The 17621-nt window shown below is 37.1% G+C and overlaps 2 protein-coding genes across 7 annotated transcripts in view; both read right to left on the reverse strand.

The window, feature by feature from the left end:
• tub (TUB bipartite transcription factor) overlaps positions 1-7060 on the reverse strand; it is a 108003-nt gene extending 100943 nt beyond the window's left edge. For 2 of the 5 annotated variants that reach the window (XM_058780411.1, XM_058780407.1), the window contains exon 1: positions 6695-7055. In XM_058780411.1, coding sequence (XP_058636394.1) covers positions 6695-6756 — 62 coding nt within the window. In that variant the 5' untranslated portion in view covers positions 6757-7055. Of the gene's footprint in view, positions 1-394; positions 451-6694 lie in introns of all 5 variants that reach the window. The other 3 variants (XM_058780410.1, XM_058780409.1, XM_058780413.1) reach the window with 3 other exon arrangements.
• A 3456-nt stretch (positions 7061-10516) lies between these two features.
• Positions 10517-17621, reverse strand: part of rras2 (RAS related 2) — a 37002-nt gene continuing 29897 nt past the window's right edge. For both annotated transcript variants that reach the window (XM_058780414.1, XM_058780415.1), the window contains 4 exons: positions 17431-17533; positions 15057-15165; positions 14387-14505; positions 10517-13555 (listed from right to left, as the gene is read on the reverse strand). In XM_058780414.1, the coding sequence (XP_058636397.1) occupies positions 13468-13555; positions 14387-14505; positions 15057-15165; positions 17431-17533 (419 nt within the window). In that variant the 3' untranslated portion in view covers positions 10517-13467. The remainder of the gene's footprint in view (positions 13556-14386; positions 14506-15056; positions 15166-17430; positions 17534-17621) is intronic.

Consider the following 17621-nt stretch of genomic DNA (forward strand, 5'->3'; position numbering starts at 1 on the left):
ATTGCAGTACCATCAGTGCAACCCATTTAATGGTTTAGTGGGCCATGGGCTACTAAACCGCCAACCAGGTGGTCATAAAACGGCTAGTTAACATTACTTTCTCAGCCCTTGTTAGTGGATGCCAGTACTACACTGTGTTGAAGAAAAAAAAAACATGTTTGCCTATTGTCAGGTATACAAAGGAATAAAATATATATACCTTAGAATATATATTTTATACAAAGGTAGAAGACATATTTGTTCCAGAATTAGTTCCTAGAGCCAAACACCCATGAGCAAAGATGGAAGCCTCCATCCAGGTCACATACTCATAGTTTTCATGCACAAGCTGCCCAACTGCCACAGAGATGAATGAAAATGTTAACGGATAGTTCTCTCTGCAGGTAATACAGACCTTCTCTGTGGTGAGAAAATTGAGATGTCATCCAATGGAGACCTCTTTCCCCCAGTCTGAAATACAAAATTAATCCCACAAATCAAGCATCTGCCTTAGAGAGAGTGTGTCTTTATATAAATGTCTTACAATGGTTCCACTTATCTGTCAGAAGAACACAGTAGATGTTCTGTGTAATTCACAGAGTGATTCAACTCCTATTGGAATTCAGTCCATGAGCTGCAGTGAATGATGTGAAAAGTGTGTGCCTCCCAAAGATTTTTCACCATCGCAGTTCTCATAATTTACACTATACTAAGATGTGTGAAATAAGGTATGAAAAACATATATAACCTTGTTTTCATTAGATAACTGAGCCTTCGCTAAGCCCCGACTTAACAACTGTTGCCATCTGAAATTTTCTCAAACAAGCTTCTTTCTAACGTAACTAAGTCCATGGAGGAACTGTGTGTTTATTAATCAATTCTATGGAAATGATCTATAATTATGGTAAAATAGTGTGCCTGGGTCACTTATAGTAGTGGCAAAAGGCACCCTGTGAGGATATAAGCAATATTTTGTTCCTCTTTTCCTCATTTGTGACCCTGGACCACAAAAAGTTGCTGGGGTATATGTAGCAATAGCCAAAAATACATTGTATGGGTCAAAATGATCCATTTTTATTTTATATTTAAATCATTAGGATATTAAGTAAAGATCATGTTTCATGAAGATATTTTGTAAATTTCTTACCATAAATATATCAAAACTTCATTTTTGATTAGTAATATGCATTGCTAAGAACTTCATTTAGACAACTTTAAAGGCGTTTTTCTCAATATTTTGATTTTTTTTGCACCCTCAGATACCAGATTTTCAAATAGTTGTATCTCGGGCCAAATACTGTCCGATCCTAACAAACCATACATCAATGGAAAGCTTATTTATTCAGCTTTCATATGATGTATACATCTCAATTTCGAAAAATTGACACTTAAAGACTGGTTTTGTGGTTCAGGGTCACATTTCATGTCATTGTTAACTAAAAACTATTAAAAATTGTTCACTGAAATTATGCAGAAATAAAATATAAACATTAGATGAAAAACGAAAAATATTAGAGAAAAAAAAATTAGAAATGCCAAAGCAAGTTTAATACTAAAAGTATTAAAACTAATAAAAATAAATCCAAATAGAATAAAAAACAAAATTATTAAAATCAACATTAAACTGAAAATATAAAAATCAAAGCAATCAAAAAAATATTAATAAATAGTATAAAATAATACTTTAAAAAAAACAAAAAAAAACTTCTCTTTCCCAAAGGACCAAAAACAAAATTATGCTTTACGATTCACAGTGAATTCATATTAACAATTTTTTAATGAATTGATTCACATCATGTACTGCCAATACTTATTGAAATGTTTAAAGTACTATAAAAAAAAAATCAGTCCTCTTACACTACATTATCAGTAGAAATCAAATTACATTTCTCCTTTCAATTGACTGTGATACATTTAGCTTTTGCCTCAATTCTAATTTGCAGTCTCTGCAGTTTTTAATCAGGTTTCATTTTAATTTAACAATTTGTATGAAAAAATACAGATAAATATGCAATGCAAATCTCACAATTAATTTCAGTTCAATTAAGAATAATATCCGGTCAATCTTTACCCCTATATGAGCACTGAAAATCACACTGGCTGTATGTGAAAATCACATACTCTCTGAGTATATACTTCTTTTAAATAAGTATTTATTTCATGGCCATTAAAAAAGTATGTTTTACATAGTAGGAATGTGTGTATGAATGAACTACATTTGTCTTGTGACTCACTGCCATTCACAACTTCTCTCTGCCTACCGTTTCACAAATACAATGAATTCAAACTTTCTACTCTTTTCACATATTGTTTTTTGCCTACTGTGTTTGTATATTTGGATGCAGGCAGTGTTTCATTCCTCTGGGATGTTCAGTGAAACTAGTCGAGAGTTAGCAACAGTAACCAAACAGGCTGAGCTTAGCTAAGGGTCAATTGAGTGCATTGATTGTATGCTCCTTTGAGTATTGTGGAAAGAAAAAAAAAAAAAGCAGGAATGAATTATCATCAGGTCTGTCTAATGGCCATTGTGAGACACCTTATCTGCCTCTTAATGAGATCACTTGACATTTATTTGGATAATTGGAGCAGACTCTCCCCTATTTGACAGAAATATGAAAATGCTTAACTACTTCCATTGAAGTTCGCCTGTGCTGAAAACTATCTGCACCAAACACCTTGGCTCTTTCAGCTGTGCTAATGGGGACACCGGCTTGTTGATTAGACCGTCTGAGAGCAGCTCCAGACCTGATGAGGACGGCTGTCAATTGTAATGCCGGCATGAGCTGTGCACGTATGAATCTGTAATCAGCGCCGGTTCCATTAAGTCCCAAACTAGCTCAAGGCATCATTCTGGAGCTGATCTAACTGCAGGTAGAGGCTGAATTAAATGGGTGAGGGAAATGTTCTTACTGCAGTGCTAGTTAAAAGGATCAGTTGAACAAAACATTGTGGTGCTTTGTCTCCATCACGCCCGGCTCTGTATTCACTGCACATCATAGATAGAACTATGATCTGGGATGTACTCCAGCCTGATGTGCTGGCAGATATTGTCTCTTTTATCCATTCATCAGAGATGGTACTCAGCAATGGATAGTATTCCCTTTGTTTGGAAGAGAGGCACCAGCTGTTCTCTGAAGCGCTGTCTTTGCCATAGGAACACTTCCTCCATTTACCTCCGTGCCCTATCACCCACATGCATCCCCCAACACTGAACTAGCCAAAAGGGTCTCCGAGGAGAGAGACGGAGGGACAGATGCTGCACCCGGAATGTATACCCCTTTCAGGTATGCAATATAATCACAATCCCAGATGTACTACACCTGCCATTAGCATTGTCCTTTGACCTTATATGTACTGATAATAACAGTACGTTATGCTGAATCTATTAATCAGGTGAAGATTTTTAAAGTACAATTTACCATAAGTCTCAAATGATCAGTATCTTCAGTGTGCAGATTATTACAGAAATATACTTTAGTTGAATAAATCATATACAGATAGACAGATACATACACTGAACAAAATTATAAATGCAACACTTTTGCTTTTGCCCCATTTTTCATGAGCTGAACTCAAAGATCTAAGACTTTTTCAATGCACACAAAAGGCCTATTTCTCTCAAATATTGTTCACAAATCTGTCTAAATCTGTGTTAGTGAGCACTTCTCCTTTGCCGAGATCACAGGTGTGGCATATCAAGATGCTGATTAGACAGCATGATTATTGCACAGGTGTGCCTTAGGCTGGCCACAATAGGGGTAGTCGGGCTTGTAACCTGAAGGTTGCCGGTTCGATTCTCGCGCTGGCAGGAATTGTGAATGTGAATGAACAGCACTCTCTCCACCTTCGATACCATGACTAAGGTGCCCTTGAGCAAGGCACTGAACCCCTAATTGCTCCCCGGGCGCTGGTGCAATAGCTGCCCACTGCTCCGGGTGTGTGTTCACTGTGTGCGTGTGTGCATTTGTTCACTACTCACTGCTGTGTGTGTGCACTTGGATGGGTTAAATGCAGAGCACAATTTCGAGTATGGGTCACCATACTTGACAATATGTCACGACTTAACTTAACTTAATAAAAGGCCACTCTAAAATGTGCAGTTTTATCACACAGCACAATGCCACAGATGTCGCAAGTTTTGAGGGAGCGTGCAATTGGCATGCTGACTGCAGGAATGTCCACCAGAGCTGTTGCCCGTGAATTGAATGTTCATTTCTCTACCATAAGCCGTCTCCAAAGGCGTTTCAGAGAATTTGGCAGTACATCCAACCGGCCTCACAACCGCAGACCACGTGTAACCACACCAGCCCAGGACCTCCACATCCAGCATCTTCACCTCCAAGATCATCTGAGACCAGCCATCCGGACAGCTGCTGCAACAATCGGTTTGCATAACCAAAGAATTTCTGCACAAACTGTCAGAATCCGTCTCAGGGAAGCTCATCTGCATACTCGTCGTCCTCATCGGGGTCTCGACCTGACTGCAGTCGTCGTTACTGACTTGAGTGGGCAAATGCTCACATTCGATGGCGTCTGGCACTTTGGAGAGGTGTTCTCTTCACGGATGAATTCCGGTTTTCACTGTACAGGGCAGATGGCAGACAGCGTGTATGGCGTCGTGTGGGTGAGCGGTTTGCTGATGTCAGCGTTGTGGATCGAGTGGCCCATGGTGGCGGCGGGGTTATGGTATGGGGAGGCATATGTTATGGTCAAAGAACACAGGTGCATTTTATTGATGGCATTTTGAATGCACAGAGATACCGTGAAGAGATCCTGAGGCCCATTGTTGTGCCATTCATCCACGACCATCACCTCATGTTGCAGCATGATAATACACGACCCCATGTTGCAAGGATCTGTACACAATTCCTGGAAGCTGGAAACATCCCAGTTCTTGCATGGCCAGCATACTCACCGGACATGTCACCCATTGAGCATGTTTGGGATGCTCTGGATCGGCGTATATGACAGCGTGTTCCAGTTCCTGCCAATATCCAGCAACTTCGCACAGCCATTGAAGAGGAGGACCAACATTCCACAGGCCACAATCAACAACCTGATCAACTCTATGCGAAGGAGATGTGTTGTACTGCGTGAGGCAAATGGTGGTCACACCAGATACTGACTGGTTTTCAGACCCCCCCAATACAGTAAAACTGCACATTTTAGAGTGGCCTTTTATTGTGGCCAGCCTAAGGCACACCTGTGCAATAATCATGCCGTCTACTCAGCATCTTGATATGCCACACCTGTGAGATGGATGGAGTATCCAGTATGAGAAGTGCTCACTAACACAGATTTAGACAAATTTGTGAACAATATTTGAGAGAAATAGGCCTTTTGTATGCATAGAAAAAGTCTTAGATCTTTGAGTTCAGCTCATGAAAAACGGGGGCAAAAACAAAAGTGTTGCGTTTATAATTTTGTTCAGTGTAGATACAGATAAAGAGAGAGAATTAGATTTATAGTTATATTCTACTTTATTTTTCTCACTTTTGTAAACGTACATATAAATATTATCATAATTAAAACAAAATATATCATGCATGTGTATACAATTTACTCCTTTTTATATAGAAAAAGCATGGAGTAGTTATGATTTTTATTTTTAATTTTTTTTAGCATTTTTAGAAAAATAGTATAGAACTTTCAATATTGACTATATATATATATTTATTTATTTATTTGTATATATATATACAGCTTATCAGTATTAGCCTTGGCCAGAATTCATGTCCATTAGTTCCACACCCTTTTTTTTTTGCTTTTTTTTACTAACCTGATGACTTCAGTCCCATGGCCTTGGGATAGCAAAATGTCTTGTTGCACACATTGGCTATTGTTTTCCTATTGATTCATAATAAATACTACATGTTTAGACCCTATCATTTAACAAACCACTTTTTTGTTTTAGTTAAGTGTGCATATTCAGACATGGTATGATGAGAGGATTGGCTTCATGCATGTGTTAATTATGCCTCATTGTAACATGCCCCATGAAGAAATGCTACAAGGCATTAAGACTACAGGATCTTTCTGCATTTCCTCTGGGGAGCAGTGAGAGCAGTCACAGCATACCAATCACATCCTGGGTTTTGACTGAAATTTCAAATGTGTCACCTACTGCAGACATGATGAACTCCAGCATCTTCTGGTTCATAGGCAGAAGCACTGAGGCAGATATGATGATGCCTGTAGAGAATTGGGATGCTGACAGTGGAGCTGAGAGGATGCTGAAGCCAGGCTAATAAACAAAGCAGAGATGCGCTGGAAAGAGCACGTGTTGAAAAAGAACGGCGACGTTTCGCTCTGCAAAAGCTGATGATACGCAGCAACCGTTATCTCAAAACAAAAATGACCCGTTATGTGCTGTTTGATTGAGCCTGACCACTGTTCGATTCTCCATTCACAAAGCAGAAAAATGTCTCTAGTTGCTTTGTTACAAGCGCCTTTGCGAACACGAAAACAGAAAAACAGCATCAGGTTTGCGAAATGCCCTTCGTGTTTACTAAAAGATGCCATTTGTTCTTTCTCAAACGAATCATGAACTTTGTACACAACTTCGGTCGTTAAAATCAGCGTGTTCTGTCACCGTGATGAGCCGTTGGGTTGGCTTGCTCGTTACAGTTTCTGATTTACTTTGATCACATGAATTATTTCACACATAACGTTATAGAAAAACAGATTTTACAGTGTGTGTAAACGGCGTGCGTACCTGTCATAACTCCATCGACTGTATGACATGCTCTTATTGTTGCTCAGTCCGTCCATGGCCATCTGTGGACACAAATGCTCGATTATACAGCGACGCCGAGCCGTATAATATTGTTGAAGTCTTGTGCTAAATCCCCCGTCTTCACCACAGCGAACGTCTTCAGATGTTTCTAGTGGAGTGCTGGGAAGCCTTAGAAAACCGTTTGGTTGAGGGGTTTAAAATAGGTGGACTGAACCACTGTCCGTGAGAGGGGAAATGTCAGTTGTTAAATTCACCATGCGCGCACACGGTGGGATTTTCTTCAAGAAAATAACGTAGCCGTCACTTTTGTTGTGCAGAAGTTACAGTGGGAACCTTTTGCGTGTGTGTAATATTAAAATGCAGTCATTTTTTTGCCCTCTATTGTAGGATAGAAGGTAGGCAAAATTTTGTTTCGAGCATCGATGCGATATAGCCTAGATAAGATAGATATAGGCTATCTTACATCCATACACACACATACAGTAAAGATTACAATTAAGCTTAGTTTCTTGAGGATGGTCGCCCCCTTAAGAAAACTGAGCGTTACTGATAATGCATCATCCAAGATATTATTTAGAGAAGTATTTAGGGAAATAAATGTGGGCTAATAAAACGCTCAACCTCTGGCACAAAGGTCCCTGAGGTAAACTAATGCCAGTCCTCATCTAATTTTCACAGAATAGATATATAAAATACAATTGATAGTTTTAATTATTTTTTAAATGTTATCAGTGTTGAATAGAAAATGAAATATGTCATGTAAAATTATGCGTTTTGACAATAATTGAATAATAATTAAATAATGTTATTGAAAAAATAAATAACAGAACCCCAGTCAAAAGTATAAACACTTGCAGCAATTATGAGGGGATCATCTTTACCTCATCATTTCAAAATACAAAAAATAAATAAATAAATAATAATAATAATAATAAAACATTTATTATCTACACGAATGACTGTGGATTACAAATGCTATAAATTACAAATGTTAACAAATGTACACTCAAAAAAATATATATATATAGAATCCAGTGACCAAAAAAAAAAAATTAAACAATTAATTTCCAATAGAATATATACCACAAAAATTAAATGATATAATTTTCCAGTTTCTTGCATTAGCTCTGTCTCTTTTCTGGAGTACCAACATGTGTTAAAAGGCAAATGGACATCTATTAATAGAGTGAAAGAGAGAGTAATGAGGATCAGTTAGTGGTTTGCCTACGTAAGTTTTGCACTCCTTGACCGGATCACAGCATGAATGCACTGAGGGGAAAAAAAAAAAAGAGGCTGGAAATCTGGAGAGTCCAACTGTCATTCAGTAAACAAAGAGACTGATTATGTGGCCAAAATCACTAATCAAAAAGTACTGGAGAGAAGAAAAATAGCAGGAAATATTGACTAAAACCATGGCACATTCAAATATTTGAAGTCTTGACAAATATGTGCAAGAAGGACAAGATCAAAATTCAATATGCAAGGAAATACAAGAGCAAAGACCAACTAAAATTCAGTTTTCGAACAATGATTTCACCACTGTTGATTAAATAGTTAAAAACCCAGTTAAACTTGACTTTTAGTCATCTATATGGTAATGTACTCATAAAAGAGGACAAAACTATCTTTTAGCAGATATATGCAGTTAAAAATCATCTTCTTCTGAACTGATAGCATTCATGTCTCATTTTGCACTCACAAGCTTATGTCTGTCCAATAAACTGCTTTCTAGAATGAGAATATCTTTTTCCCCAATAGCATTTCATGGCCCTGAAAAAGCCCTGAACATTGTCAGTGTACATCAGTGTGAGATTTTGAAAATTATATTAAAAGGAAAGCATCCTTACCAAATTTACCATTTGTAAATGGTTTATCAGTTTTGCAGTGACTGTTTATATACCCAGCTAGAAATCACAGAACTTGACAATATTTGAGATCTTGCCAGGCAAACCAAACTTCAAACATATGTTTGCAAGCGCAGTGACATTAAGCTGTCAATCCACCTATATTCATGACCCAGATGTGCTCAAAGGACACAAAGCTGTCTCCCAAACAACGGCTCTAATAGAGTACAGCCAGTCTAAGGTACATTCTGACCTCATAAGGACATCCATGCTTTTGCCACATGTTCATCAGGTGTGGTAGGAAAGTGTTTTAGGCTACCATAGATCAGTCAAATTCACAGACCAGTATCAATGTGCTCATTTTCTTCTTCCCTATAATAATCCTTCATTGCCAGCAGGTGTTGGTGATTATTAAAGTCCACTTGTCCATGTGAATGTGTGTGAAAATGTCATTGCGATTTTGACACACATACACAGCGCTCATCCACATAACGTGAACGGCATAATATGCCCCCACCCAAAAAATACATTTATGTAAATCCCTTTTTAAGGCTTCTACATTTGACAAGTACAGACTGAAGAGACCAGTGATCCGTTATATGATTTCACGCACTATTCATTTTAAGATTTACGAGTATTTAAAGGTCTCCTTGCACTGAAAAGAAACAGTGTTGGTTTCACGTACATCTGTTCCACATGAATCAATTAAGAAACACAACCATTTATGTAACTAAAACTTTATGGAATGAAAATATTTAGAAAATTCTGTCTTTTACTCATCCTCAAACATGTATGAATTTCTTTCCTTTGTTGAACAGAAAAGAAGATAAGTAGTTAATGGTTACCAGCAATTGCTTACTTACCAATATTCTTCAAAATATCTTCTTTTGTGTTCAACAGAAAACAAGGAATTCATACAGTTTGGAACAACATGAGGGTGAGTAACTCATGTCAGAATTTTCATTTGCAGATGAACTATCACTTTAAATAGTCTCAAAATAATTTTGTATGGTTCCCTGACAGAACATTTAAGATAAACTTTTAGTTATCAGTATGCTGAATGTATTCTGTGCTGCATGAAAAACCTAAAAGCTCCACTTTTCCACACAATGGTAACCTGGTATAATTAAAATGGTTTTATATCGCAATATAATTGAACATAAACACTATCAAGTCACCGTTTTTCTCATCTTTCTCAAAAACACATCAAATAATATTTAACATTTCCCCAGCAAGTCCCATGCAAAGCATGCTGAGAACTACAGTTTTAGCATTACATCACCTGCCCACCAATGGATTCTCTGCGGTGAATGGTTGCCATCAGAATGATTTGAACTATACCTGTAAGTAGATTGTAGGTCATTGGCACCAATGGTCACTTAGTCTTACGATGCTTTTGGGAACCTCAGCCCTGACCATTCAAGGCCTGTCTCAGAATAAGCTTTAATAGTAACTGTGCATTCAGATTTACAATCACTATAAAATAGACGCATACAGCAACAACTCTATATTATAGCTGTCACTGCATTGATTTAATTCCGTTACTTGACACATTAATTGTAGAACTGTCACAACATGGGCAAACAACAGCTTTTCTGAAGCCGGTCCTCTTAATTCGGAGTATTCTCCAAAATGATATGACACCCTCCTCCTTCACAATGTTACCTAACACTTTTAAATCTCATGGAAGATTACACAGCAGACTCACTAACAATAAAACCAAGCTCATGACATAAGTTGTCACACAGCTCATTACCGTATCGGCTGGAACTCGGGCCAAGAAAAAGAAAAAAAAAGGAAGTTTTGCAAATCACAGGGGATGTACTTAAGGACAGCAAAACAACAATCTACTTGTCACTTGGTGACATTTGTTATTCAATGCGGACTTAAAGAACGAGAGCTATAATTTTGTGCAACATGTTGTACCCTGTTTCCTCAGTAAGGAAAAGCAAATGTATCAGATAAATCATAGATTTTATTATAGCACCAGAGGCTATACAGGGGGAGGGAAAGATGTGACAAATAAAACAGCATGTATTAGATGTACACAGACTCTGGGAAGAAGAAGAGCCATGCACTTCTGTTCTTACTAGCTTTCTATTTGATCCATGTTGCTATTAACTGGTGTAACGGACGAGGTTTAGGTTAGGATATGAACCTGAGTCATCACAAAAGGGCATTGGCTCGAAGCACTGGCCCAGTGATCACTGATAAAGTTGTTATAGGCTATGAGGTGGACGACTGTTAGAATGGGTTATCGGCTTCACTCCACCGAAAGGACCACAGTTCAACATACATTGGCCTTTTTCAGTTAAAAACAAACCGAGATAATTAAATACTCCTCTTTACATATACACATAGTTGTGCCGCGAGAGCGTTTTCACTTACAAACATATAAAAATACTCATTAACTAGTCTGATAAGAAAATAATGTATAAAAGTATATAGTAAAAACATTTAATCATGTCCATTCAAAAGATCACTTCCATCTTTTTTCTTATATTACATGATGATAAAACACAAAAACTAAAATTGTTTATTTGTATCCCTCATACAGAAATGCACGCTGGAAAAAAAGGAAGACGAAAATAAAACGTGACATGATGTGATAGTGATATGAACCCTTGGTGTATGAAGCCAGGAAGCAAATTATCACCTGTCAGATGAGAAATACCAGATTGAAGTGTGAATGGCACAGAGACGTCAAACCATATTTAAAAAACAAAAACAAAAAAAACTTCTTGAGGGAATGTGGATGTCTGGTGTACGAATTCAGTCTTTTGTATAATCTAAAAACTAAAACTTGATTTTATCTGATCATATACATGAAGAGATGCTTAAAAGATGCCTGTGATGTCAGCAGTTCAACGGAGTCCTCACGCTGTTTCAGTCACTTAAATACGTTTCCAAACCGATAAAAAAACGAAATGAGTGTAGAAGTGAATTGAAATACAAGGCCAGAAAAAGAGACAATTATTTGAGAGACTAATTCTCTGTGTCATCGATCTCGGTGGGGTACCTAGTAGAGAACAGACAGCCTATTGTGCACTACTGAATGAGCAGACATCGTCAGAACATTGTGAAAACACTGTAAATGGAGAAACCTGAGTCTGAAGATAGTCTGTAGAAATCTGAGCTGAGAGTCAAGGCGGCTTGAACGACCTGGCTACATGTAGAATACATTACGCAATCACAGAACGGAAAGGGAAAGTTCAACCAAAGATGAACATTCTGTCATCCTTCCAAACCTGCACGACATACTTTCTTCTGTGAAACACAAAAGGAGAAATTTTGAAATATGTGACCCTGGACCACAAAACCAGTCTTAAGTGTCAATTTTACGAAATTATCTGAAAGCTGAATAAATAAGCTTTCCATTGATGTATGGTTTGTTAGGATCGGACAATATTTGGCCGAGATACAACCATTTGAAAATCTGGAATCTGAGGGTGCAAAAAAATCTAAATATTGAGAAAATCGCATTTAAAGTTGTCCAAATGAAGTTCTTAGCAATGCATATTACTAATCAAAAATTAAGTTTTGATAAATTTACAGTAAGAAGTTTACAAAATATCTTCATGGAACATGATCTTTACTTAATATCCTAATGATTTTTGGCATAAAAGAAAAATGGATAATTTTGACCCATACAATGTATTTTTGGCTATTGGTACAAATATACCCCAGCGACTTAAGACTGGTTTTGTGGTCCAGGGTCACATATGTTTTGTCCAAATAATGAAAAGCAATGGGGCCTAAAACAACAACAGACCAGAGTGACTTTCATTCTGGTATTTGATCAAAGAAAAAAAAATTCCCCTATTCAATATGACTGTAATAATAATAATAATAATAATAATAATAATAACAACTTTTCTTTTGTTGACAAACGCAGCAATTTTTTTTCTCGCATACACATAATTCAAGTGGGTCCGAAAGCAGGTCATAAAATATGAAAATCAGTATAAATATGAAAAGAAGAAAAAAAAAAAAAAAAGGAAATTACATCCCTGTTCATTGTATGGACAAAAAAATTGTGTTCCGCAGACAAAAACTTTAGGTTTGGAACAAATGAAGCTAAGTGAATGATTTTTCATTTTTAGGTGAACTGTCTCTTTAAAAGAATCAAACCCATACATGCCAAGAAGCCTTACGATGCAAACAAAAAAGACATCTTGACCAAATAATAAGTTGGGAAACTGACTTCACTGCTGACAAAATTGGCATAATGTTAGAGGCTATCTATGTACATATCTGCGAGTACATTATTGTTTTAATGCATGTCAAAACAAGCTCGTCAACCTCACACACGGTACTCTGCGACTGAGTTTTGTCATTATAAAGGTGGTCTCAACTCAAACGAATCTTCACTTCTGTACAATCGCTGCTTAGCATATGGAAGTAAAAACAGATATGGCACGACACACACACAAAGCTTCAGAACATCATCTCAATCTAGATCTCGTGACTAAAAGTCGTCTGCAATCTCAATGGTGTTTCGTTTAGTCTTTCCATCTCAGCAAACGTACAAATGTCACAAGGCAAGAGAAAAAAATCCTTCAAAATACAAAAAAAGGAATTGTGTGTGTGTGTTTTATAGCAAATTTGTAAGAAGCGATGTTTAGTGTTGGGGCACGATTACCATATTCTAGGTCACACTGATGTCAGTACTCTAGTTGAAGGTAGAATGGTGAGTTCGATCAAGATTTTGTCAGTTTGGTTCTTCTAGTAGTGAAGTCCTAGAGGCGCAAATGCCCCTGATAAGGCTATGAGAGAGACTGCTGTTTTGAAGACATGCACATGTAGAAAGGCAGCGAATTCATCCGCACAGGACGTGATGTCAGAAGGCAGGGTGGGGGGCAGGGACCGGTGACAGCAGCTGGGTGAGTGGCGGCAGTGAAAGGCCAATTAGACAATCACACAATGGCAGCCGCTCTTATCCTTCTCTTTGCGCGTGGGTTCTGGCGAGGGTGGGCACTCTTGCTCCTGGAACTTCCTGTGAGAGGATGTGACAATCAGTAAAAACATGTCGCACATTTAGCGTACAAATCTCTGAGCTCAAATTAAGATTACATGTCATACGAGACATCTGGCTTCCAACTGAATTTATTTCATTTTATTTAGTTATTTTTAACTGAAACTATTAAAAATTGTCTTCGGTATTTGAAGGCTGAAATAATAGAAATGATAAAAATTAGAAAGGTTACCTTTTAGCAATACAATAAATCAGTTTAAACTGAAATTCTAACATTACTAAAACACATAAATATGTATTAATAAAACTTTAAGCTAAATAGAAATTGACAAAAGCACATAAAAAAATTGACAAAACCACAATAAAATTACTATAACTTACAAGAAAATTTGAAAAATATAAAAAGAAAGCCAATTTAACACTATAATAGTATATAAATAATAGCACTGAACTGAAAACAGTTCAGCCATACACACTCAGTACAGCTGCATTTTTTGTTTCAATTTTATTTTTCAAATGGATAACCCAGATGCGGTGTATAAAAGTTATTATATCCCACAATGCAAGACATTTCTACCAATAAAATTGGATAAAGTAGACACCAATAGCTCTAGTAAATATGCAACATAATGAGAATATAATGACAACATTGTAGCATACTAATGTTTGAAATGTTTATCATTTCTTAATGTGCACAGATTTACATACTTATTTCAAAAACAGTATGCAGTATGCAAGTATGCAAGTGCTCCATTCCAACCACAGCCTGCTGTTTGTCTGCTGCCACCATCTGGTGGAACAACAGCAATGTATGGCACACGCACACACATGCACACACACGCAAACGCGCACCTTATGACTCGGACCAGCTCGTGGAAAGCCTGGTCTACATTCATACGGATCTTAGCTGAGGCCTCCATGTACGTGACTTTGAGTTGTCGGGCAAGCTGCTGACCCTCCTCCTGGGTCACCTGGAAAAGAAATCCCTCCTTAATTAAAACCCAGCTATGCACTTCGTTTTTTCTCCTATCACAATTTTTGCTTTCTGTTCGATGTTGATTAAAACAATGTGTCTCATAAGATGCCTTTCATAAAAGTAAAGTCAATTGATGCAGTTAATTTACAACAGGTTGACATTCTCTGTTCTGACACTAGGTGACAGTGTAACACAATCCGAGTGTCTTTCTATGCACTCAGTAACCCCATATCTTTTATTACCATCTCTCTCACTCACAGACACACACACTCTGATATTTTTCAGCCTTTCGGCTCATTGATTTTCAGGATTGAATTTCATCCACATGTAATTACCGTGACTCTGTGCTCTTGAGTTCTGTATATATGTGTGCAGTATGTACATGTGTCATTTTACAACAGAAACTAAATAGAATCTCTGCAATGGATACAATAGACTGCCAAGTCATGCTAAGATTGAAATGCAAACAAAGAAAATGTTCATATCCATACTCATTCAGTGTAGCTCTCTGAAATGACAGTACTTGCAGTGATTCATGCCACTCACTTGTCTCTGTTGCTCAAGATCAGCTTTGTTACCCACTAGAATCATGGGAAATTCATCCCGGTCCTTCACTCTCAAGATCTGTCGCTGGAACTTGTAGATCTCTTCAAAGCTGAGAAAAACAAGTTGATGCATAGCCATTAAAAAGGTCCAAACAGCTTGAAACTAGCAATGCATTTTCTCTCAGACACACAGAGACAACCACAACCTTTTTACAACTACATATTGTTCTAAATGTCATAAAATTATAAATTATGATAGAATTTTCATTACGGGGTAAACCCAATAAATAAAGAAATAAAATAAAAACAATTTATAAATATACAAATTTTTTTTTTTTTTTAATGTAACGATAAAAAAAAAAAATTCATCAACCAATCAATCAAATCAATAAATTGAGGTCAGATTTTATAAAGTCTCCTATGCTTTTTTGATCAAAAATATAGTAAAACAGTGATTATAATTAACATTATAATCATTTAACATTTGTTATTATTATTATTAATGTTGAAAACAGTTATGCTGATGAATATATTTTTGTGAAAACCTTAATGCATTTTCTTCAGGATCTGTCAATGAATTAAAAAAAAAAATCAGAACAGCATTTATTTAAATAATTTTTTGTAACAATGTAAAAGTATTTACTAACATTTCTGATAGATATGATGCATTCTTACTGAATAGAAAAAAAAAATATTTTAAAAAATTGTACTGACCCCAAACTTAAAAATTGTCTTACATTCCATAAAACAATGAAAGAAATGTAATTTATTCATTTTAATTAAACTGAAATTTCAGTCAAAACATTTTTAAAAAATGAAGTTTATTAAGGTTTCAATATATGAAACTAAATCAAATTAAATATGGCAGCAGCTATTTCCACTAAGTGAAAATAGCTTATTTTCTTAGCAACAGATGCTATTTACACCATGTTAAAACTGCAGGATTTTCTACTATTTATACTACTTATTGCACCTCAGTATTGTAATACATTACAAAACAGTATGCACTATGCAATAACAAGGTAATGAGTGTAAATTGTAATTTTAATTCAAATTATTAAATGGATGCTACCTTATTGGGACTATAAAGCCCTCCCTACACCTACCCGATACTTTATTTTCAACTTTTGATTATTTTCTTCATTTTATTGAAAATAAATGCCTTTCCGATGTGATATGACATTTGCAAAGGGAGAAAAAGAAATTTGGCAAAAGGCAGATTCAAACTCAGGTCGATCACGTCAAAAATGACCATGGCACGCACTTTACCATCTACGCCATTGGAGCTGTTGGTAGGCGATCGTCTTTTGAAGTGTAGACTAGCCCAATCACACATTGGTGGGCAGAGTTAGTGTAAATAGCCTCTGTCAACAAGGCGACCTATTTGCACTTAGTGTAAACAGACAATCCAATTAAATACTTTTCAGAGTTAAGACAAAAACTCTGTGGAAACTTTGTGGAAAATACTATAAATAACTACACCAGTGGTGTTTCTTCTAAGACACCTGGTGTGTCAACTTGAGGGGAATTAAAAAAATTAAATAAAATACACGTCCTTATAATTGGCCGATAACCCATATGGTCCCAATATATCAGGCATCCCTAGTGAGGACGTTTTCAGAAATGATGAAGTGAAAGGACACGCATACACCCACAAAGCAGAGCTCCACCTCTCCACAAAACCTAAAAGGAATGCAAGCCCACCCTTCCAGCTGACGAGCAGCTATCTCTGTTTTGGGCCGCAGAACTGCATTACAGTACACAGGATGACATAAGGTCACTCGGTTCTCATGCCGTTGCTATAAACTTTCCAGTAACGCTGTAAGATGGCTAGAAGCTGTATTACGGAGAACAGTGTGTGTAAGCTGGAGAGGGAAGGACACTGATATGAGGTCTCTGTTGATTCTAACAGTACGAGTCGTCTAAATGTCATGCAGGAGGAGGAAATGCTTGTCATGGACTCTGGAGAGATTGCGAGAGAGTGTGTTCAGAGAGGCCTGTGCCGTTGGTTCCGAGCGGGTTAATGTAAACGAAGGAAGGAAAGACTGTTTACTGCATAAACACAAAGTGGGAAAGACTCTAAGAGGGCACAAACCGGCTGATCACACTCCTCATTCCTCGAGGACACACACTGCAATGTGTGTGAGATCTGTTTATTTGCATGTGCTGGGTTTCACCGAGACAAAACCTGGGGCGTAAATTAGCACGCTTCTAAATTTACAGTTACAGAAAATGTAAATGGGTGCAGGGGGGAGGGACATTAATACAACTGGAATGACAAAAACAGAATGAAAGTGAAACTGAGACAGACAATGTAGGGGAAAGGGGAAGAAAGAGAGAAAGTTGAGAGAAAACGTGAGTGGAACGTTGCTCACCTTCCCCGGTCAGTGACAGAGAAGACGAGAAGGAAGCCCTCCCCTGTCCTCATGTATTGTTCTCTCATGGCTCCAAACTCTTCCTGTCCTGCTGTATCCAGGACTAAAAAACACAGAACAGCCATGTTAGTCACCCACATCAGCACTATGGGTTTGCTTAGAACTTTATCTAAATGAAATGATTATTTTCT

The sequence above is a fragment of the Onychostoma macrolepis genome, chromosome 07 (genome assembly GCF_012432095.1).
Source record: "Onychostoma macrolepis isolate SWU-2019 chromosome 07, ASM1243209v1, whole genome shotgun sequence".
NCBI lineage: Eukaryota > Metazoa > Chordata > Actinopteri > Cypriniformes > Cyprinidae > Onychostoma > Onychostoma macrolepis.